Source organism: Tasmannia lanceolata, unplaced genomic scaffold (genome assembly GCF_043159265.1).
Source record: "Tasmannia lanceolata isolate RefF3 unplaced genomic scaffold, GAP_Taslan_0.1 ptg000012l, whole genome shotgun sequence".
NCBI lineage: Eukaryota > Viridiplantae > Streptophyta > Magnoliopsida > Canellales > Winteraceae > Tasmannia > Tasmannia lanceolata.
The window spans coordinates 28,828,138-28,852,273 of NW_027518689.1; the positions used below are offsets into that span (position 1 = coordinate 28,828,138).

Below are 24,136 nucleotides of genomic sequence, written 5' to 3' on the forward strand. Positions count from 1 at the left end.
GAGGGCAGGGTGAGAAGTGCCTAAAAAGCAAGGAAACAAAATCTTCTATCAAAAATTGATTGTTCTTGTAAAGGGGATCCATCCCTACTTATTATATTCCTCCTTTACTTGCTAAAATTGTCTCGCAATATGCTTTGGGTCACTGCTATATTAGATTGTGACATCCTTTTCATTTTTAATATATCTAGGGTCTTGCCTAACTTCAGCTTACCCATAAAAAAAAAAAAAAAGGAAGGAAAAAATCGATCATATTTTGGCGGGGAAAATAGTTTTTTTTTTTATATTTTAAAATCTCCTAGGCAGAAATCTGATTACTGATTTTTCCCATTTTAAGTTATTTTCCACGTAAACTCAATTCTAAGGAAAATTTTGTGATTCTTAGTTAATTAGAATTTTTAATGAATGATTAACAAGTGCCATAGATTACAAAAAAACCCTAAAAATTGCCTAATAAGACAAAAAAAAAAACCTATTACCCAATGCCACCTCCAGGAATGGTAAACAGATTCCAGCGTTTCCCCTTTTTTAACATTTTTGCCCCCTGAACCTCTCTTTCTCCATGGCTTCGCGCAAGGTATTATCATCCCTCTTCCGATCCTCCTCATGCCTCAAGGCACCTAAACCTTCCTTGCTCCCGTCACCGTCTCCAGTCTCTCTCCATTCTCCGGCGGATTTTCAACTCATCACTGTAACTTCGTTTGTTTCCTCTTTCTTTTTAATGTTTTATTGAAATCGGCCATTTTATGTTGCTGGATTGTATAGAAAGCTTCTGAGATTTTCTAATTTTAGGCTTTCTTGGTATGGGTTCAACGTGGATTGATATTTAGGTTTTTGCTTTTGGAAGGGTTTTTTTGGGTTACTGTTAACTGATCTTTCTGTTTCACTGACTGAGGAGAAAGTAAGAACTGGATTTTTTTGATGGATATTGTGTAGATCCAACTTCTATTGTTTCTTATTTTCTATTCTTTTCCCTTTTTCTTTCTAGGTTTTATTGTTTTGGTTAGTCCTGTGTTGATATTTATTGTTATTAGTGTTAATTTTTCTGTGTTCTTGTATTGGGTATGGGGCTTGTAATTTCATGTGTAAGAACACGGCTTAGTGAGTTTTTTTTGGGGTTTGTTCTCTTGATGAGGTGAGTTGTTAGTTGGTAGCTGATTAGTGGGAGATTTGTTGTTACTAGATGGGTAGGACAATAGCTAATTAGTATGAGGTTGTTCGGAGGATAAAAGGAACAAATAACTGGTATTGACCTATTGTCTATTTTTCTATGTAAGGATAGTCCAACAAAGGTTTTTTTTACACGTGTTTTGCTTGTTTTTTTTTTCTTTCTTCCTCTTAGTCATAATAGTTTAGATCAGTATGGTTACCTCGAATTGTGGAGCAAGTTGAGATGACAGAGAGGACTAGAGCACAAAAGGCAAGATGCTTGCAGGAGTTAGCCAAAAACCTTTGTGAAAGCAATGATAATCAAGTCGAGGTTCTAACCGAGCTTAGGCAATTGATGGCGTCCATGGATCTTAAATATGAATGTGATCGAGCGGAGTCTTCTCAGACGTCGTGGGAATCATTCTTATCGACTGATGGGGACCATCACCTCTTCTGATAGGGCTTGGCGTACTACGTTCTTTTTTTTTTTTTTTGAAAATTGACATTAATATTTATAAATCATACTTATAATTACATGAGAAAGGGACCAGAAGTCCCCCATGATTACAATCATGAAAACATCAGAACAAACTCCATTGTCTAGAAAAGAAAACCTTAGTAAGGTCAAAAGATGCAATCTGTCCAAGTTCCTAATCTTTCCTTAACAAAGCCAAAATATAACTCCTTTGCAATCTCCAGTAGGGATCTTGAATACCTCTCCATCCTAGTACCAACCCAAACAGTCTACTCTACCCCATGTATCCCAATCTCCATCAACTTCTTCCAATTAGGTGAGACTAAGCATACTATACCAAAGGGCTCCCTTCAGCAGTGGCAAGTTAATAAGAGACTCGACAATAGTCGAGCAACACCGCATCGTTTCATACACACATATTTTTCTTTGAAATGGTTCATACACACTTCTTACTCCTCTATTAACTCAGAACAGGAAATAAAATATATCCTGAGCAGTGAAGAACAAGGTTCCTCAAGCCCACTCTGATGTTCCTTTACTATCTTCCATTTAGTACTACTGTTGAAGAAAAAAACTGCCGGGACCCTGCCCTTAACAAATTCTAGCAATCAAATGCCGGCGAAAACTTATCGTTAACATCAACCTTCCAAAAGAAGACTCCCTCCAGCCTCATTAGAACTAAAAGAGTCCTCAAAGTGAGATATCAATTCTCAGTTTTGTCCAGAGATACTCCTCCAATGCCGAAAACTTTTAACCAGAGACTTCAACTTCCAAAAACGTCTAGACATTCCTCAAATTCCACCAAGAACTTTTCACTAAAAGACTAATAGAACCAGAAAAAGAAAAGAGGACACAAATGGCCGACCCAAAAAGATATTTACAACAATGAGAGAATGGAAAGCTTTCTAGTTACTTGGGTCAGAGGACCCGTCCTTCTTCTGCCCCTGACTCTTGCTTTCTTATTTTTCCTGCCCTTTATCCTCTGATGAATGGTCACCCATCCCTGACTCGAAGACATCCCCTATTGCCAGGAAACCAACCACCTCATCCCCTACACTAGCATCCTCCTCTACTCGACAGGTCACCAGCTCCTCCAAAAGAACTACCTTTACCCTTTCTTTCGCTCATTGCTCAGAAACCCACCTCTGCCTCCTTTCCTCTCTTTCTTTTTCTAAGGCCTTTTGAAAGAATGGGAGCTTGTATTTTGGACCACAGTTTTTTTTAAAATCTCTCTGATGGCTCCTCCCATTTGACCTTCCTTTTCCCTTTTCTATCTTCCCCATCACCTTTTCCTGAACAATTGGGGTTTTCCATTAGGCCTTGAATAGATGAATGCACTTTTTTCTTCTTCTTCTTCCCTGTTTTTAGACGATCTTGGAGCTTCCTTTTTAGGCCTTGAATAGATGCATGTACTTTTTTCTTCTTCTTCCCTGTTTTCAAACGACCTTGGTACTACGTTCTTTTTCCACCAATATCACTTGGCTTCTTTAAGTTGTTGGTTAAAATAGGGCCCTCATGTTTATTGCGAAAGTCTTAAGTGATGGGCATTAAACATCAGTAATTAATCACTCAAGTTGTTAAGTGACTCACATCACAACATAATAGGGTCCTTGTATTTGTGGGACTTGAATTGGATTAGTTTCCATGATTTATTGTACAACACCCCTGCCTAATAATTAAAAATAGTCCGAGTGCACGATAAAATCATCCATTGTGTCAAGCCTCTGATTGTATATTTTTTTTGGCAAAACTAACCTCTTCACACCACCTCGTTGTCATCTCGACGGCTGAAGGACTCACCATTGCTAACCCATCTATCTGAAATAACTCTGAACAGACCAGGAAAATTGGCCTTCAAAGGACGAGGATAACGCCATAGATTGTACCAAACTGGATTTGCAGCCATGGCCCACCTTGAATCTTTTGTCCAACTGAAAAGTTGTTGCCAATCTCGTGATGTCTCTTCAAATTGTGACTCCCAGGCCAATCTCGTGATGTCTGTCCAAATTATGACTCCCAGAATGCTGTACTCTTTCAAAAAAAGAAGAAGAAAAGAACAAAAGGCTGCACTCATCCCCCCTCCCCCCCACACTCCCCCTGGCAAAAAAAAAAAAAAAACGGCACAACCACTTTCTCAGTAGGATATTATTCATATTTCTTAAACTCCGAATGGCCAGGCCCCCTTTGGCCTTAAGTCTACACATGGCCTCCCAACTGACCGGGTAATATTTCCTGCTCTCCTCATCGTTCTGCAAGAACTTCTTCCGGAGCTGATCAAGCCTGTAAATCACTCCAACTAGATATTGAAAGAGGGACAAAGTAGAACGGATGGATAGCCAACACCACTTTGATAAGTTTATTCCTATCCCATAAAGGATAGAATGCTTTTCTTCCAAGGGAATGCTTCCTCTACACCCTCTCTATAATTGGGTCCCATAGGCCGTTAGGCGGCCTGCCCACATATAGCGGCAACCCCAACCGGGGTTTAGCGAAAACCTATTTCTCTCACCATCGATCAAATGGACTCCCATCATATAGGATTTTAAGAAGTTAATCCTCTGACTGGAGAGTGGAGACAACCTCATAATACCTTTAAACCGCCTTTGGGTTCTTCACATTCTCCTCACTGGAACTGGATATTTCTACATAAGTCACTTGAGATTGGAATCAAATGTTTTGCTGACAAGCTACATATGTTCCAAAGAAACTTATTAGGCTTAGTTGAGTTGGGACAAAGGCTTAATTAAGTCTACTCATTAGCCAACCCCAACTAGTTTGGGACAAAGGCTTAGTTGAGTTGAGTATGATGATTAAAAGGGTTCTAACTTATCATATTCAGGCTGAATGATGGTTTATCTGCATGCATTTTCCCTCTTCTTCACATGGTTTTTTCTCTCCTTTATTACACATTCATTTTGGGTCGAGGAAGGGTTCTTGGTAGGGGTTTAGATAGGATTCCTGGGGGGAAAAGACTCTCATGCTATGGTTGATAATAATAGTATTTGTGGAGGATAAGGCTGTAAACCTAACAAGGTATGTCTGTTGAGTTACAACAGTAATAGTTTTAGTTTCTTCTGAGATGGTGTGAAGGATATTAATTCAAATTATCATTATACCCTCATTTATCATCCATTTTAAAAATTAATGCATTTGGACTCTTGTTAAAAAAGTGATCCATTGGTAATCTTACTGGATATCGGCGTAGTATAGACTCTTTATTTGGGGCTCTTTTGCAAAGGTTTTAGAAATGGAGATCTTTTTTAGAGTGTGACAAGTGTGCTTAGCATGAAATGTTTAATTCACTGGAAAAAAATGGTGCTTGTTGGAAATTAAAAGGCTTGGGTAAGGATTTCAGGGAAGTTATTCCTTCACTGGAGACAGGGCTTTTGGATGATATTAAGAGTGGTTCCTTTCTCTTCTTCAGACCCTTTTTGTGACTTCACCTTAGAAGCAGGAACCTTCTCTTGGGGTGCCGCTCCCACCTCGAAACCTCGATTCGGTGCTCCTTAGGAAGGAGCTTCCAGGGATCGCGACCCCAGAGAGACGGGAACCGCTCTAATGACGATCGCAAACTATTCTGTTAATCTACAAGTCCAACCATCATTATCTTCCTTACATCAAACTCCTCTTCAAAGTACTTCATTGGAGCAAGCACAGGCTTGTGCATATTCAGAAGGCACGAGGAAGGAGTGCACACAAATGAAGATGGTAAAGATGGTTAGAAATTAGCTTTTACATGTACTTAAATTTCGAAAGATACATATGAAAATGGTTAGAAACTGTTATTTTTTTTTCATGTACTTGAATTTTGAAAGATATATAAAGAAAATATTACACACACGCTCCCATGGCGCTCCCAAACTTAGACTCTTCTAGACCCCACGCTTCCCCGCTCCCGCTCCCGCCTCTGCTCCCGCCTCCGCCCCTGCTTCGTGCTTCTAAGGACTTCACTGTCGAGGGATCAGCGTAGTGGGCTTTGTGGCCACTAGCCCTTGCATGATGAGACTAAGTGGCCACTAGTCCTTTGAGTATCTTGTGTTGGGTAAGACTTTAGGGGAAACTTTGCCTTCACTGGATGCAGGACTTGGGCCTGATCATTAAGAGTGGTTCCTCTCTCTTCTACAGTTCTACTAGACCCTTTCAATGACCTTACTGTATCTGTCACAAATATCAGCGAAAAATTCAAGTTCTCATGAGAAAATCATGATATTTTGATTAAACGATAAAAATATGTTTTATTGCGAGAAATTGAATTTTCTTGCGAGAAATTGAATTTCTCGCTATTTTATCTCAAATTATCTCGATAAATTAGGAATTTGAGTTTAAAAAAAAAATCTTGAACTTCTCATTCACTGTAAAAAATCTCTCAAACATCATGAAACCTTCGACGTAGTCCTAATTCCGAATTCAAAAAGTGTATATATTTGATATTTTATATTTGTACATTAATTTATTTTTACCATTTTTTCCCGATATAAACCTGAAAAAAATAAAAAAAATAAAAATATCCCGAGAATTTCCCTTGCCGAGAAATTCCCGAGAACGATATTTGTGACAGAGCTCACTGTTGAGGAGCTCAGCCTTGTGAGCTCTGTGGCCCCTAGCCCTGGCATGGTGAGATTAAGTGACCACTAGCCCTGGCATGGTGAGATTAAGTGACCACTAGCCCTTAAAGCATGCTGTTGAGTTTGGCCGTGATGTAGGTTTGTATTTTGTACATTTTAGTTTATTCATGGATAGGAACTCTGGTTAAGTCTGCAAGAGGATGCCCTTAAAATAGGTTGAAGGACAGGTTTCGTTTGGGCATGTAGTGACATCTTTGCAAATGGAAGCATTTGGGCGAAACAGGGTGCTGATGACATTGATTGGTAAGCAAATCCATCCTTTAAAAATGTGATGGGCATTTAGGCCTGTCAATCTCTACATGAGGGATAGAGAGTGGAGAAGAAGAGACAAAAGGAGATGGAAGAATACATGAGAGAGAGAGAGAGAGTCGTAACCTCTCCCACACGAAAATACATTTTTATATACATGTGTTATTAGGGTTACGTATAAAGACCAAAACACCCTCATGACTAATACGCCCATTCTAACACTCCCCCTCAAGCTGGAGTGTATATATCATACATACCCAACTTGTTACATAAATCACTCAACCTCACTCTACTTAAGGGTTTGGTAAACATATCAGCTACTTGATCATTTGATCTAGTGAACACAGTGCAAATCTCTCCTTTCTGAATCCTATGACGAATAAAGTGGCAGTCCACCTTTTTGGGTTTAGTTCTTTTATGGAAAACTGGATTCTGCGTTATATGAATGGTTGACTTATTATCACAGTGAAGAGATGCCGGAGATGAGTAGGGAAGTTGAATTTCTGGCATGAACGATCTCAACCAGATCAACTCACATCCTATATAGGCCATGGCACTATACTCTGCCTCTGCACTTGACCTGGATACCACATCGTGTTTCTTGCTCTTCCACGACACCAAATTCCCTCTAACAAAGTTACAATAGCATGTATTCAATCTCCTATCTACAGGAGATCCTGCCCAGTCTGCATCTGAATATCCCTCAATCCTCATATGTTCGTGTTTTCTGAAGATCAATCCTTTACATGAGCTTTCTTCAAGTATCTCACGATCTGTGTAACTGCTGACAAGTGTGATGACCGTGGTGCACTCGTGAACCGACTAGCTACACCAACGACATAGGATATGTCCCGGCGTGTGACTGTGAGATAGATTAGCTTTACGAAAAAGATGTAGTTTCTTATGCTCGCATGTCACCTATGTTTACATATTTTTTGTCATCTATTTCCTCTGTTTCTATACCTCGTTCAGCTGCGGAGGCTTTAGTTCATCCTAGTTGGCAAGCAGCGATGGATGCTGAGATGGGTGCTTTAAAAAATAATAATACCTGTCAATTGGTTTCTCTTCCTCATGGGGCTCAGACAGTGGGATGTAAGTGAGTGCTTACAGTGAAATACTTACCCAATGGTACTGTGGTAAGATTGAAGGCAAGACTGGTAGCAAAAGGTTACACACAAAAATATGGCATTGATTACCCAGACACGTTCTTTCCTGTAGCAAGATTCCGTCAGTCCGAGTTCTGATCTCACTTGCAGTTAATATGTCATGGCCACTTTATCAATTAGATGTCTTAAAAATGGATTCCTGCATGGTGATCTGCAGGAGGAGGTTTATATGGAACAACCTCTTTGGTATGTTGCTCAGGGGGAGATGAAGAATGCTGTCTGTAAGTTGAAGAAAGCTTTGTATGGTCTTAAGCAATTTCCATGTGCCTGGTTTGGGAGATTCAATGAAGCAGTTTTAAGATTTGGCATGACTTAGTGTGGAGTGTGGACCATTCCATATTCAGCTCTCAGTCTAAGGATGGACGAATCTTTCTTGTTGTCTACGTTGTTGATATCATTGTTGCTGGGAATGATAGTGTAGGTATACAGAGGCTGAAGGATTTCCTTCAGAGAGAGTTCAGCAGCAAAGACCTTGGTCACCTCAGATATTTTTTAGGGATAGACGTAGCCTACTCCTATGAAGGATATCTCTGTCACAAAGGAAATATTCGCTTGATATACTGGAGGAGACATGCTTGTTGGATGCAAAGCTGGCTGAGACACCTATGGATCCCAACGTTAAGCTTTCTCCTGATCAGGGGGAGCCTCTAGAGGACCCACGTAGATCCAGACGCTTAGTTGGGAAGCTCTAATACCATGTCAATCTCTACATGAGATATAGAGAGTGGAGAAGAAGAGACAAGAGGAGATGGGAGACTACGTGAGAGAGAGAGAGAGAGAGAGAGTCGTAACCTCTCCCACACGAAAATACATTAATGTGTGTGTGTGTTGGGGGGGTGCATTCTAACTATATTCACAATATCTCGGTACTATGAGTTTGGAGGCCCTCGTGTCAAACGTTGTTACTTATTCACAATATCTAGGTGCTATGAGTTTGTCTCTGAATCTTTTTGTTTTCCCTCTTTTTAATTACTAATGGAGATCTAAATTTATAAAACAGATCAAGCAGCAAGATGAAAAGGTCCCAAATGAGCTGATTTTAGGCTGAAACAACAAAAAAACCAACAAAGAAAATCAAAGTCTCTCATCCCTCTTCTGAAACTTAGTGTGTATCTCTTTGAGCCACTTATATTATATTTACGATTATCTTATGCTTCATCCATGGACGCCCTCCACATGCTTCAACCAAGCACATTGAAATTGATTCTACCCTTCTTGGAAAGGTTGCCTTAGAAGAAATTTGGACTGCCTTTACTCCCTCCTCACATCAACTAGCAGATGTCTTCACCAACACAATCTCAAAGGAACAACCTCAATGTTTAAGGAGCAGTTAGGTGTGCTAATAAATAGGAGCTTAGTGTTTGCGTATTTGTTCATTCTTTAGATGTATATCTTATTCTTTTAATATGTATTATCGAGGTATCTTCGACATCTCTTACATTGAGAAGAGATCCGTGTAACTCTTTTAAGGATATACCTGTTCAACTTAAACTTTCAGCAGTTCAAATCTTTCACATTTTGTACTTCTGTATTAATGGAAAATACAAATATGACTCCCGCCGGCCAGTCTAGTGACTAACTCTCACTATCTTTGGTTACTGTTATCTTGAAGAATAAAGGGTAAAAACATATGTTCTTATACTTGATATTGTGTACTTATTGCAGCAATACAAGTCTGGTATTCAGACAGAACTGTTTACAGCTCATGATGGCATGTCCTTTGCGTCATCTTTCTGTAAAAGCCATGGGCTGGAGCTATTTCGATCTGGCATGGTTAGGCCCCCTTTTTCCATCAGACACTTGTCAACAACGGTTGATGCTGATGAACCCGTGGCTCAAGATGTGTCTGCTTCTATCCCTGAGACTGCTCCGCGTATCAAATTCAAAAGGCCTAGTAAAACAGCCAAGCACATTATGCAGGCATTTTTCATCTTTATTCTTAGAAAAGAAAAATCTTTGGACATCTTTGTTATTTTCATTGACCCTGTTATTCTCTCTCTCTCTCTCTGCAGATTTTGGATAAAGAAGCTGTGGAGAAAGTAAGGGCAGCTAGAGAGATTCCTGATATAAAGCCTGGTTATATTCTCCAGCTCAAAGTGGTATGGTACTCTTGTTCAAGGTTTTAAATCTCGGTTTCGGTCATCAGCGAAACCGAAACGTTTTGGTCTCGGTACGAAATTTCGGACGAAATCTTGTAAAAATTTCACCGAAATTTCCGAAATGTTTCACCGAAATTTCCGAAATTTCGGGTGAAATTTTGTACTTGACCGAAACGTTTCACCGAAATTTCCGAAATTTCATTGAAACGTTTCGTTTCGGTCAAAATTTCCGAAACGTTTCGGCGAAGTTTGGTACTTTTCCGACTTAATGTGAATTTTTTTCGTTTTCCACTGAAACCGAAATATTTCGTTTCGGCTGAAATTTAAAACCATGCTCTTGTTTACTGTGATTTAGGGCCTCTTTGGATGCCCACCAAAATTGGTCCTTATAATATTTTTTAATTTAATCTTATTTACAAATGGAACATTAAGGCCTCTTGGAAACCAATCACCTATATCATTTCTAAAACTATTGTAATAATTAGTTGCAAATAGTCATCAACTTCAAAACCAGTTGTGTATGAGGTTATATGAAAATAATTTTCAGAGGTATCCAAAGAGGCCCTCAGTTGTTGTTGTTTTTTCCTTTTGCCATTCCAATCTCTATTATGAACAGGAAGTGCCAGAAAATAAGCGCCGTGTTTCAACCATAAAAGGTATCGTTATAGCAAGGCGTAATGCTGGTCTAAATACAACAATCAGAATAAGGAGACTGGTAGCTGGTGTTGGGGTGGAATCTGTTTTGCCTTTGTAAGTATCACATTAATCTTTGTTATATATTTTTAATCTTTTCTTCAAATAGTAGTTCTTATTACCAACGTCGTTTTTTGGTAGGTAAGCTGGGATTGAACCTGTGACCTAAAGGTTGAGATACAAAGCCTCAACCAACTGAGTTCAGGCCCAACCCCAGTATTTTATTTCCACCATCTAATGTAACTTTGCCATGGACACCGCCTGTCCATCCAAGAAATCTGATAGTCTGACATATTTTGAACGGATTTATAAATATATTATTGTATAAATTAAAATACATAAAACTATGTATAGATAATTTTTTAGAAGATTTATAGGAAAACCAAATACATGTCTGTATTCTTGGCCCTATATATGCATATTTATCTCTATATATCTATAATATATACTAAGCCCGTAGGATTCCCAAATGTCATTCGTCTTTTCCCGGAAAATAATTTTGGAAAAGTTTTTCCATTTTGCTAGCCACCTTCTCTGAAGGCTACATCTCGCCCGTCCTTTGCAATTGTATGTGTGTAGAGATTTGTCTTATTCGACGTGGTGAAAAACTTCACGGAAATACTATGTCTTGAAAGGTGGCTAGCAATAATGAGTGTCGAAAGAAACTAGAGATCATCGCACGGGTTTCTTACTAGTTCTTATATATACATACACACACACACACCACACATGTACTCTCTCTCTCTCTCTCACACACACACATACACACACATATATATATTATATGGGGAATGATATTTCCACCTCCTCTTGTTTGTCTTCAAAAAAAAGAAATGACTACATTTTCAGGAAACGGTGAATAAAAGGTGGAAATGCATCCCTTATTTCAGGAAAAGATTAAAAAATGACGGGGAATTGCTAGAAAAGGGGGTAGAAATAAGGGGCGAGGCAGTGTTGGGGTGACAATGCTTGAAGGAGTTATCATTCAAGAACAAAGAAAAAAAAAAAAATGCTCGGAGGAGTTGCGACCCTCAAACTGCTTCGTAGAGTGCCAAGGGATGGTGGAGCTCTATGCAAAGGAGATGTCATGGCCCTAAAGATGATAGCTTGTAGCTAACCATCTCGCGCAGCATCACTGTAGGGCAATGCCGCTTGCGCTGAATGTGTAGTAGGGTCGCTTGTAGGGAAACCCCACTCCCATGGCCAATCGAGGGTGCTGCTCATTGGGTTATTGCTGTCAACCTCTTCTACCCCACCGCCAAGTGATTCCGTAATGTTTGAAATTATTATTATTTTTTTAAATTGACTTATTTTATTAATGTTAAGATGGCATTTGGGACCAGAGGTCCCAACCTACTTATTTTATTAAAGTGATTCCTCAATGTTTGGATTTTAGATGGTCGAATTGTGATCAGTGGGAGGGAGAAAGGGAGCCGAAAGATCCAAGGAGGCATTGAGTTAGTGTCCAATCAATTTGCCGAAAATCCTTCTCATCATCAATCTAGATAAAAAATAATGGTCGGAGGAGGTTTTGGAAGATGGTCGGAGGACTGGCAATGCTGACATTGCCAATATCACAATTTCAGCTCGCGGAAAACTTGCAGAATATACAATCGATTTGTGACGCATCTGGCGGCGGCGGCCGAGGGCGTGGGCGTGGGGGGTGGGGGTGCTTTCAAAAGAAGTCGAAAGAAAGATAAGGGGAATTGGCAATGTCTTCCCTGCCGGTGTATTAATTTTGAGTGGCGAGAAAATTGTCGTTGGTGTCGTCGAATTAGAACCCCTTCCAAATGGGTTCCTCGCTCTCTAGCTAGCCCGACTTTGGCCCAGTTCGATGATGATCCATGGCCTGACACGGGCACTATCTCTCACAAGATTGGAGGATCCCCGATTTTGTGCATCTCGCATAAGGAAGTGGACGCTCGGATGGAATCTCTATAGTCCTGTTTGATTGGGAGAAGGAAGAACCCTAATGGAGCTTTAGAAGAACTTTGGGTTTGGGCAAAAAGCACATGGAAAATCCCATCGCTACAATGCCCATGTATTCTGTCGGAAGATGAGCTACTTTTTATGTTTGACTCTGAAATGCAAGCTCTCAAGGTTCTTTCTAATAGTCCTGAATCCTTGGCACCCTATTTGAGTTCGAATATCCTGTGGAAAAGGGATTTCGTTCAAGGGGAGGAACCTATGTGGGTCAATCTTTATGGCATCCCTTTACATGCTTGGGCAATATCAACGGTGGAGGCTATAAGAGGTTTGCTTGGTAGAGTCCGAGAAACAAAATTGGAAGGAATCATCAGTACTGTATGAGCTTTGTCTTGGTCAAAATTCTTGCTGCTCGACGGATTGTTTCAGGCTCCTTTGCTGTAATTAGAATTTTAAACCAAGCCTATAGGATTGGTATTGAAATCCCTGAGAATTCTTGATCATCTGCCCCTTTGGTTTGTCGGGTGCCCTCCGGCCGTTTAGATTCGGCCTCGATCCCGGGGCTGGGTAGGGGCCCCGTAGACTTCTCCCCCCATGATTTCAAAATTCAAATTCTATTAGTAGGTGTGGGCCAGCCTGGACCTTGACTTTTGGGCTTCTAGGGTTGGCGTCTAGAGTTTTTTAGGGTTTCTGGGCTTAATCTTTAGCCTTTGAGGGTAGTTCCGTCTGTTTCCTTGTTTGGTGTGTTCTTTCCTCTTTCTTTATTTGGGGTTCCCGAGGCGGGGTTCTTAGGTCCCTCCGCTTATTTTTCTCTAGGTCCTTCTTGTGTTTACCTTTGTGGTCGTCTCTAGGTTGTCACCTTTGTTCTGTCTCTTCGTGACCTCCGGAGAATTTTCTTTTACTGCTTGCTTCTCGAGGCGTTTCTCGGTTTTGTTTTGGGTCTGGGTTCTGGTCTCTTTTTCTATTTTGAGAATGAAAAATCAAGGCACTTCTTCTAGTCTTTCTGTCTCCTATGAAGGTAGAAGATTGCGTTTGTCTACAGAGGTAAGGATTCTGGAAGACACATTAAGGAGGATGGAAGAGATAGTATATGATGAAGGAAAGGCCCCTCTTTAATGGACCCTTGGCCTAAAGAGGTAGCTAATGATTTCCTTCGAAAGCAATGGAATATTTTCAGACAAGAGGCTCAGGAATGCCCATTCACCCTAACTCCTCTCACTGGGACAACGGAGATTAGGGAAACCCAATCGCCTCTCTTTGCATACCCGTTCTTTATATTCCTTGTGGTAGAAGAAAAAGATATGAGGAGGCCTAATTGGGAAGCCAACAAAATCGTTGGTATCTGGCAAGTGAAAGAAAGAATTGCGGATAGGAAAATCCCTAGTCATCTGGAGCAGGTTCCGGAGGAGCTCCTTGTTGAAATGCCGGATTTCATGATCCACCATATCTTGGACAATCTTGAGAAGTGTGTGGTTTAGGGTTTCCGAGGAGGAATTGGAGTTCAGGCTATCTAGAGTTTTTTGGGCATTCTCAGAAGGACAGTTGAAAGTCCCTTGAAATGCATCAGGTAGATCAAAGCATGTTAGAAAAAAAGTTGAAGGGATTTTAGTCTATTATATTTGTATGGTTTACTTTGAACAGGTATTGGGTATGCCCATACCAAAATATGTTAATTTCTTGTAGTGCAGGCTGGGACCTATGGTCCCGAATGCAGTTTGAGAATTAATGAAATTCGTCATCTTTCAAAAAAAAAAATCGTCAATCTAGATCATGTTTGGGAACCAACCAGGGCATTGATTTATTGATCCACTCTTGACCAAGATTGCATGGGTTGGGATGTCGGACACTCTTGATAGCATTGACCAATATGAAGGCCTCACCACTCATGTGCAGCGATCAAGTCCTTGCTGAAGAAATTCTTCGACGGTTTGTGGAGTGGAGATCTCTTTTTTGTGTTTCGTCTTTGTTCTTCATCAATGTAGTGAAATCTCAAATTGCCTACTTACTTTAGGTGGAGCGATTCACCACTATTCATCATGGTCAGGGGAATAGTGAGTGTTGTATTGTCATCATTGACATGGGTGAAGTGCGAACATTTCAAAATTTTCAGATCTTCCGTTTTAACAAGAAATGGTGTGAAAACCTTCATATGGAAAACATTGGAACTATGGGGAATGGAACCTCATCGCCCAAAAGATAGTTGCTAGCAAAGAATGAGGTTGGAAAGCAATGTTTCAGGACATGTTCTTACTTTTTTCATCATTTCTTCGTATTTTCTCTTATTTTTTTTGGGATTAAGGGTCATATGAACAAATATCGCCTATATTTACTCAAATTAAGCATCAAAGGCAAGACTTGAAGCGTGAAATGCGCATTCGAAGGCAATTGACCTAGTGTTTTCCCTTATGGATTAGAACATTAAAGACATGCATGATTATAGCGAATTGATGGTTAAACTGCGATGGTTTTGATATTTTAGAATCGCACGCGAGACATTGTGAGATGTTTGCTCACGAAGGCACACGAGGATCCTTAATGTGTTGATTAGGAAGGGATGACTCAAAATTTTTTTTGGTAGGTAATCTGGGATCGAACCTGTTTCCTCATGGTTGAGATACAAAGCCTCAGCCATTGAGCTACAGGCACAACCCCGGGATGGCTCAAATTTAAACGAAATAAAGATTTAAAGCACTACTAACCAGGGATTGCTCGATCCTTCATTGGTTATGATTGGGGAAGGAGGTGGATGGCTGCAACTGAAGTGTCCGTTCATGCAAATCTGTGCCTGAGGGGAAAACCATACAACAAATCGAATGAAACCTGGCGAAAAAGTAGTGAACACTTCGAACGAAGCTTCGTGTTTGTTTTTCTTCAAACCCCCAATCCGCTCTCTCGCCTCTACTAACGCGCTACGGCTTTTCGCTTCCTCTCAGAAGCAACTGAACCTCGTAAACTCGTTTGCTTAAAGGAAGGGCGCACGTAGGTCTGCCAGGTTAGAAATAAACCTCCGGATGTATGCAAGCCGACCTTGGCCGAAGCTGAGGGAGCGAAGGGCTTCCCATTCTAGAAGCCCGAGCTGCATTAGGGGTACTTTCCCTAGTTTAAGGGATCATCATATTGATAGTGTTGGGAATTTTACAGAATATGACTACTTACAAAAGATTACTGCTCACAGAAGCTTACACGGCCTTTATGTGTGCTTGGGTTCCTTCACCTGCCTTCTTCCTTGATGATAAAGCTCCCATAAGTGGTGAGAATAAACTTGGAGTTGTTGGAAGAAGTTTCGAATTCCTCGGTTTGAACAACCTTTGGCAGCCTCATATGTACTCCATTGTCGAAGACTTGAAGGATGATGGCCTTCAGAGAGCAATGGTGTGACACACCTTCATTCCTATTTCTTCTTCTTTTTTTGGTTTTTCATAAATTTTTAGAGTATTTTGTTATGTTCTACATTGGCTACCTTGGAGGAGATTTATTAGTAACTAGGAGGACCTAAGAGAGGCATGGAGCTAAGAGGGGAATCTATTTGAAACTTATTAGGAACTTCCAGTATACATAAATGTGGGGTTTATATAGAGAGGGAGCTAGAATTTTAGGGTCAAAGGTAGAAATTCTTAGGTGGCAACACCTAAGAGCTCCTTGCAAGGGCAATTGGTGTTTTTTTTCGCGTAGGATGATTTTGCCCATTGGATAGTATATTAATCGAGGGGCAAGATCATTCCATCAATCGAAGGAGATGTGATGTAAAGCTGACACCCATCCCGTTTGATTTGACAAAAAGATTACCCCTCATTCATGCTTGGAAGTGATTTTTTCTTTCCCTGAACCTAGACTCTTTCTTAGTTTGTGCACTTTGGTTTCTTAAAACTCAAGTTAGAAACCTTAAAACTCAAGCTACCAACTTAGGGAAATCATGGCCTACTTCTATCCAAGAGAATGCTCTATATCCACTTGATTGTTTGGCTTTGCTTGGGATTTTTGGAAAGCTTAATGGGCAATCTTGGAAGAAGACAATTTTAAGTGGCATTTTTGAAATTTCATGGAAAGTTGAGGGTGCTCTAGGGATTTTGTAAGTGTCAGCGATATGTAGCATTGATTGTGCGACTTGACTAATCGGGTGATCGGAAACCTCGAGTTGCATGCCAAGCAGCCTTCCTTGCTATTCACATTGATTAGAGAACATACATGCAATTTGATATTTAATTTGAGACATGCCCGTGCACAATGGGCATTTGATTGTGTGTTGTTGATCATCAGGAAATTTGGTGCATCTTTCACCTCCAATTCCTGACTAGATCGCTTCTGTAGATGAAATTCAATGTGAATTCAATTTAATCTTCTTGGAAAATTGCGTGCGGTCCCCTAATGACCTTGATTGCCGTGATTAACATGTGGTCAGCTCCATGGTCTTTGATTTTTTCATTCTTTGGATCATCTTGATGTGTGCCATGTCTTTTTTTTCCCGAAGGCACAAGCTTAAGTTCTAAGGAACCAATATTCATGTAAATAACGGAATACCCCCCTTTTGGATTTATTAAAAATAGTTTCAACACCCAAATCTAAAAGGAAAAAAAAGTCAACTCTCCAGATCTAGTACAAAATTCAAAGAAAAAGGGTCGGGTTAAAATTTTAACTTTCTTAACTTCTAAACGGTGGGGTATTTTTCAAATTTTAAAAATTCATAAAATCTATTTTGTCCAAACATTATTAAATCCCGAAAGTCTGGTAAAAAAAATCTCATAATTTAGTCTCTAAAAATTATTCATCTTGTCAGGCACTAGTCAATACACTGGTGACAGACTTTTTTTTTCTAATGAATGATGTATTGATGCCTCATGTTATGAAATATGGAACTTAATCACTTAAGAAATGAAGAGTAATATTAGAATTTTCCATTTTGATGATGTTATTGTTATTTGATTGCTCTACAATTTTTTTTTAATTTTTATAAATATATAATAAAATATTAAAATATATTATTATATTCGGCGTACCCGAACGTACCCGCACCCGGTTTTTTTGGCAAATCACGTACCAACGTACCCGTGTCATACCCGCACCCCGTACCCGTACCCGTGCTTCATAGCTTCCAAGTAATAGGTAAACAGGAACCTATGGTGAAGCATAGTATATCAATGTTTTCCAACACAGAGCGCCAAAAAAAAAAACAAAAAAACCCAGTCATATGTGCTATTAGGTATCATTTTTTAGTCAGAGCGATACATTTATCTTGATACTTTTCTTCTTGCCTTGTAGAGAGCCTTTTCCCACATCACTCTCTCTCTCTCTCTCTCTTGTGAAAACGAGTAATAGAAAGGACATTTTTCATCTTGTGTGTGTAAAATCATGCGTGAAAACAGAAATGATTTTTTTTTGTGTGGAAAAGTTAACTACAAGCTTGCTAAGATGAGAGAAAGGAAGAGCAGAGACTTGAATCATATAAAATGCATCAAAGAAGAGAATCAAAGATTGTTAGTAAAAGAAAACGAGGTTAAAGAGAGGTGGAGAAGTTACTTCGATAAGTTGTTTAATGGAGAACATATAGCGTATTTGGGAGAACTTGATAATGCTTTTGATGATATAAATCTGAGGTTTGTTCGTAGAATCCGAACATCAAAGGTAAGAGTAGCTATGAAAAATATGAAATTAGGTAAGGCTAGGGGGCTTGCCGATATTCCTATTAAGACTTGGAGATGCTTGGGTGATGTGGGTTTGGTTTAGTTAACTAGATTATTTAACAATATTTTGAAGACTATGAAGATGTCTGATGAGTGGAGAATTACCAGGGAATTAAGCTAATGAGTCACACGATGAAGCTTTGGGAGAGGGTAATTGAGCATAGACTAGGAAAAGAGACTAAGGTGTCAGAGAATCAGTTTGGTTTCATCCCCGGACGATCGACTATGGAAGCTATCTTCTTGATTACGCGGTTAATGGAGAGATTTAGAGAAAATAAAAAGGAGCTTCATATGGTTTTCATTGATTTGGAGAAAGCGTATGATAGGGTTCGCAGGAGTGTTATGTGGTGGGTCCTTGAAAGGAAAAAGTGCCTACTAAATATGTTGATGTGATAAAGGATATGTACGATGGCGCAGTAACTAGTGTCAGAACCACGGATGGCACGTCTAGCGAGTTTCCAATTACAATAGAACTGTACCAAGGATCAGCTCTAAGCCCTTATCTTTTTACGCTAGTTATGGATTAGCTTACAGAGGGTATCCAGGATGAGGTGCCGTGGTGCATGTTATTTGTAGATGACATAGTATTAATCGACGAAACCAAAGCAGGAGTAAATGCTTAATTAGAGTTATGGAGAACTACTTTGGAATCCAAAGGTTTTATATTGAGTAGGACTAAGACATAATTTATGGAATGCAACTTTAGTAATCTAAGGAGGCGTGACGAGGATGTAGTAAATATGAGTGGACATGAGGTACCTAAGAGGGATATCTTTCGCTATCTTGGTTCAATTCTACATAAGGAAGGAGAGATTGCAGAGGATGTTAACCATAGAATAAGAGCATGTTAGTTGAAGTGGAAGCTTGCTTCAAGAGTTCTGTGCCATCGTAAAATTCCTACCAGGTTGTGAGGAAAGTTTTATATGACAGCTGTGAGGCTAGCGATGCTGTATGGCTCAGAATGTTGGGCCACCAAGAAGCAGCATGTGCATAAGATGAGTGTAGCGGAGATGTGAATGCTTAGATGGATGTGCGGCCACATAAGGTTAGATAGAATTAAAAATGAAGACATTTGTAAAAAGGTGGGGGTGGCACCAATTGAGGAGAAGATGAGAGAGCACCGCTTTAGATGGTTTGGACATATTCAACGTAGGCCTTTGGATGCTCCGGTGAGAAGAGGCGACTCGTGCCAAATTGATGGAGTAAAAAGAGGTAGGGGCAGACCGAAAACAACTTGGGTAGAAACAGTGAGGAAAGACTTGATAGCTAGGAACATGACAGAGAACATGACCTTGGATAGGATAGAATGGAAGAAAATGATCCACGTAGAAGAACCCAACTAGAACCAAGATTAGAGCCGGGTAGATTCCTTTTATTTTCTTGATGAATTTTTTCTAAAGGATTCATTTTAGCCGACCCCAACTAGTTTGGGACAAGGCTGTGTTGAGTTGAGTTTTGAAAAGTTAACGTTTCCATTCCATAATCCAACAATTACAAGTGGATGGGGACATGTCCCCCTGCAGCCAAACATCCTTAATCCCACTTGGAGCAGAATTACAGGCAAAAAACAATACATTATTCCCGTATCCAAGCCTCGTCGACAACCACGGAAATGTCCGCCAGTTGGACCCTCTCCTTGGCAAACCCGTCCACTGTGACATTTGCCGACCTCGTATGTGTACCAATCGGGGATGAATAATACGCAAAAGGTCCCTGATTTCATCCAAAATGTTGGCAAGTCTCCAAGGACCCGGACATCTGTTCATGACCCAAGAGATCGCATTTGCAGAGTCGCCTTCGACAATCAGTGGTCCCAAGTTATGCGATGCAAACCACTTCAATCCGAATAAGAGGGCCCTCGCCTCTGCTTTGTTAGCGTCACAAACGCCCACCGGGCCAGAGAAAGACATGATGGTTCATCCATTGGTATCACAAAGAATACCGCCAATACCTGCCATGCTCGGATTACCCATAGAACTTCCATCAAAGTTCAGTTTGAAAAATCCGTCCGGGTGTGGTTTCCATTTTGGTACAGAAATGTTTGGGTTTCAGTGGGAAGTTTCAATGGAAATCTTGTAAAATCACTAAAACATATGAAGACATGCAAATGAGATATCTGAGTTTTGTTATGGTAATCTATAACGGAGCAACGATGGTTTTGTTTCTTATTCTGTTGGTATCCTTGGTGGCTGTAAATATGAAGAGGACCGCTGGTCCCTAACTACTGTAATTTTCGATTCCATCTATATATATATATATATATATATATATATATATATATATATAAAGAGAGAGAGAGAGAGAGAGAGAGAGAGAGAGAGAGAGAGAGAGAGAGATCTGTCGTTTTTCAAAAAGAAGAAGAAGAAGAAGAAAAAGAAGAAGAAGAAGAAGGGAAAGGGTTGCGAAAATTTTAGAGGTCTTTGGCGGAAATCAAAAGGGCCATGGGGGATTCAAAGCTTATTAGCGGAAATTTTAGATTTGATGTCTGTTAAAGCCGAGGATAGAACATCGAAGGAGATCAGCAAATGAAGCAGCAGACTCCTTGGCTAAAGAACGGGTCCTGCGGGAATCTATTTTTATTTTATCATCATCCCCCCCTAATCTGTAAGAGGTCTTTTGAAAGCACTTGATGTAATATCAGTTGGGGGACAACTTGTCCCTAACTGGCACTATTGGAAATTAATAAAATGTCAATTTAAAAAAAAAATGACAATTTTTTGGTGAAACTTCAAGAAATGCTAGAACAAACACAAGTACTCACTTAATAACTATCACATAAGCGATACAACCATCCATAATGGCTTAACAACAACGAACGTCTAGTGGCATATGAGCACATGCCTGATATTCAATATATACTACATTTCACATGTAATTATGAATATTTATACATAATACATACACCACATTTCGTATGCAATTCATATAAGTATGATTATGTAAGACCTTCTGATATGCTATTACATTAATACACCCAAGATATTGGTTTCAGGATGCATTTAGATTTCAGTATGCGTTATGGTGGGGATGGAAATGGTTGTTTTGTGTCTGTTTCGGTGGAAGTTTAAACCCTCTAGGGTCGTTGTTTGAGTCCATCTTATTTCCAATGCTAATATGTTACTATTTGGGACGTAAGGCCTTGCCTCCGTATTCGGAGGGATAATCAAACCCTTTGGTGGCTGTTGGTCAACATCAAGGGTTGGTCATGTGGTGTCGTTGCCCTGTGTTGGTTGGGACGAGGAATGTGCTTGCTCCACCTTTATGTTCTCCCTCTCTTCCTAGTGCTGTCCTTCCTAGTCTCTTCTTTCTCCCATGTCGTGTGGTTCACTAGTGCAAGATTCACTAGTGCAAGAAGGGCAGTCCCAGCATTTATTGTCAGAGTAGAAGTGCCTAGTTTTACTGGTGGCTACTTACAGTTGATGAGTTTTATGGGCTAATAGAAAAATTCTATGGGTGGAAACTTGGTACACAGCTGAGGGACCGGTACCATTTATTATCATATCTGGGGAAATGATATCCAGATTGCCTTGTTTTTTATAATTGCACTTCTTCCTGTACACTTTTCTGATCGAATGTTGATAGCTTTTGGGGAATTGCCAGAAATTGTGACAGCCAATTAAAAAAAGTGCAAATCAAAGGAAGGAGTGTCGTTAGTAAATTTAGGGAGTGAATATGATTTCTCTGTTTTTTGTAATCTTGTCATATGGCTAATTTGTGTCTCTGCAACTGTTGGTCATTCACAGATACTCGCCAAACATAAAGGAAATGAAAGTGGTGGACAAGAAGCAAGTGAGGAGGGCAAAACTGTATTACCTAAGGGACAGGTTGAATCCCCTCAAGAAATAAATAGGGTAGGAACAAATGGCTGCCCAGTTTAGTTGTTTTTTTTCCTCAAATGTAACTGGAGTTTTCAATGCAGTCTAGATTGGTTTCTCTCCTCTGATCTGATATATCTTTTTTTTTTTTTTCGCTTGTGTACTCTCCTTCTTCTTCCAAGAAAAGGTAAGGTAGCGAGAGGTGTGTTATGTACGGTTGTTTATGGGTTAGAAGAAACACAGCAGGTGGTGGATATTTAGAAGTTGACATTGTGCAGAATGTCTAAATTTTATGGGTGTCAATATCAATTCCTTGTTTAATGGCCATCCCTTGTTCAGTGAAAAAACAAAGAAATTGGTACCAGATACGGTGGCCTTTTCCTTCCCTATTGTGACAACACAAAAAACAGAGTAAAAAGCATCAAGGAACCAAGGTTTTAAATTTCGGTCCCCACCGAAACTGAAATTTCAGCCGAAATCCCGAAATTTGTTCTAAGGGCCTCGAAATTTCAGTTTTTATTCCAAAATTTTGGCTGAGATTTGTTAAACAATTAATTTTTTTTTTTCCGAAATTTCGGTGAAATTACCGAAATTTCTAAAATTTTGACCGAAATTTGTACGTTTCGTTGATTTCGGATTTCGGTCGTTTCGATTTTGGTCTCAACCGAAATGGCGAAATTTAAAACCTTGTGAGGAACAAGGGGATAGAGTGGGTTAGTTTGAGGAAACCCTAGCCTCCAATAACAACACTGTTGAGGATAATGATCCTTCCCTTTGCATTATTTTCTCAACTTTTTAAATAGAGTTCTGCAATTACAGATTACATGTTTACATTCCCAAAAAACATAGGTAAAAGCTAACAGACTACCCAACCCAACAAGAAAAAGGAAGACTAATATGCAGATAACTAATTGCCAAATAAGAAGGAAAAAACAAGTCCTAACTTGTCTGCAAATCCTATTTGTGCTGGACTCCAACGGTTTATCGATCACTAGAGAATAGGTATGTAACAGAAACTAGGTGGTTCTTGGCAGCATTGCTCTCTCTCTCTCTCTCTCTCTCTCTCTCTCTCTCTCTCTCTCTCAGCTATCGAGAGAAATAGAAAAGGCAAGAAAAAAAGGGTTTTGCTACTCTGGGTTGCATCCTGAAATGCGGTCATGAATCTAATGCTGTCACATTCAGCACTCTTGTGGGTGGGCTTTGCAAGATGAGAGATACTAGTTCGGCAATTGGGTTGCTCAGAGAAATGGAAAAGAGAAAATGTAGTCATGGTACACCGGTTTATAACACAGTCATTGCAAGTCTCTGCAAAGAGAGACTGATTAAAGAGGCTGTGAATCACTTTTCAGAAATGCTTAGTAGGGGCATTGACCCGGATGTTATCACATATAATTCCTTGATTCATGGCCTCTGCAATTCGGGCAGATGGAAAGAAGCTGTAGGGTTGTTCAACAAAATGGTGACTCGAGAAATTTCTCCGAATGTGATAACCTTCACCACACTGGTGAATGGTCTTTGCAAACAAGGAATGATCACACAAGCACATGGACTATTGGTAGTTATGATTCAAAGAGGCGAGAACCCTGACATTATTGCATACAGTACATTGATTGATGGATACTGCATGATGGGCCAAATGGATTAGGCAATGAAACTATTTTCAGAAATGGTTACTAAGGGCATTTTACCGGATGTTATCATTTATAATTCCTTGATTCATAGCCTCTGCAATTCAGACAGGTGGGAAGAAGCACTAGGGTTGTTCAATGAAATGGTTGGTCGAGGGATTTATCCGGATGTGATAACCTTCAGCATACTAGTGAATGCTCTTTGTAAGCAAGGAATGGTCACAAAAGCACATGGACTATTGGAAGTGATGATTCAAAGATGGGAGTACCCCAACATTATCACATATGATACATTGATTGATGGTTACTGCTTGATGGGCCAAATGGACCAGGCAATGAGCCTCTTTTCAGATATGATTGATAGGGGCATTTTGCCGGATGTTATTACTTATGGTTCCTTGATTCACGGCCTCTGCAATTCGGACAAGTTGAAAGAAGCCCTAGGGTTGTTCGATGAAATGGTGGGTCAAGAGATTTCTCCAGATGTGATAACTTTCACCATACTAGTGAATGCTCTTTGCAAACACGGAATGGTCACAAAAGCACATGCATTATTGGAATTGCTGATTCGTAGAGGCAATAGCCCTGACATTTTCACATACAATGCATTGATGAATGGATAGTGCCTGATGGGCC

At 39.9% G+C, this 24,136-nt stretch overlaps 1 protein-coding gene across 2 annotated transcripts; it reads left to right on the forward strand.

Annotated features, from left to right (window-relative positions):
* Window positions 1-485: 485 nt before the first annotated feature.
* Window positions 486-22,199, forward strand: LOC143887165 (large ribosomal subunit protein bL19cz-like). 2 transcript variants are annotated; one of them, XM_077391272.1, is made up of 6 exons: window positions 486-688; window positions 9,327-9,581; window positions 9,674-9,760; window positions 10,377-10,510; window positions 21,801-21,908; window positions 22,060-22,199. In XM_077391272.1, exons 1-5 carry the CDS (start codon window positions 560-562, stop codon window positions 21,901-21,903), a joined length of 708 nt encoding a protein of 235 aa, XP_077247387.1. In that variant the 5' UTR covers window positions 486-559; the 3' UTR covers window positions 21,904-21,908; window positions 22,060-22,199. The 2 variants fall into 2 exon arrangements, with proteins under 2 accessions (XP_077247387.1, XP_077247386.1); XM_077391271.1 differs by having other exon boundaries at window positions 487-688; window positions 21,801-22,199.
* Window positions 22,200-24,136: the final 1,937 nt, after the last annotated feature.

Coding starts and splice junctions, on each gene's coding strand:
- LOC143887165 (XM_077391272.1), top strand. CDS start 560: ATGGCTTCGCGCAAGGTATTATCATCCCTCTTCCGATCCTCCTCATGC. Junction 9,582..9,673: donor CAGCCAAGCACATTATGCAG/GCATTTTTCATC, acceptor CTCTCTCTGCAG/ATTTTGGATAAAGAAGCTGT. Junction 9,761..10,376: donor ATATTCTCCAGCTCAAAGTG/GTATGGTACTCT, acceptor TATTATGAACAG/GAAGTGCCAGAAAATAAGCG.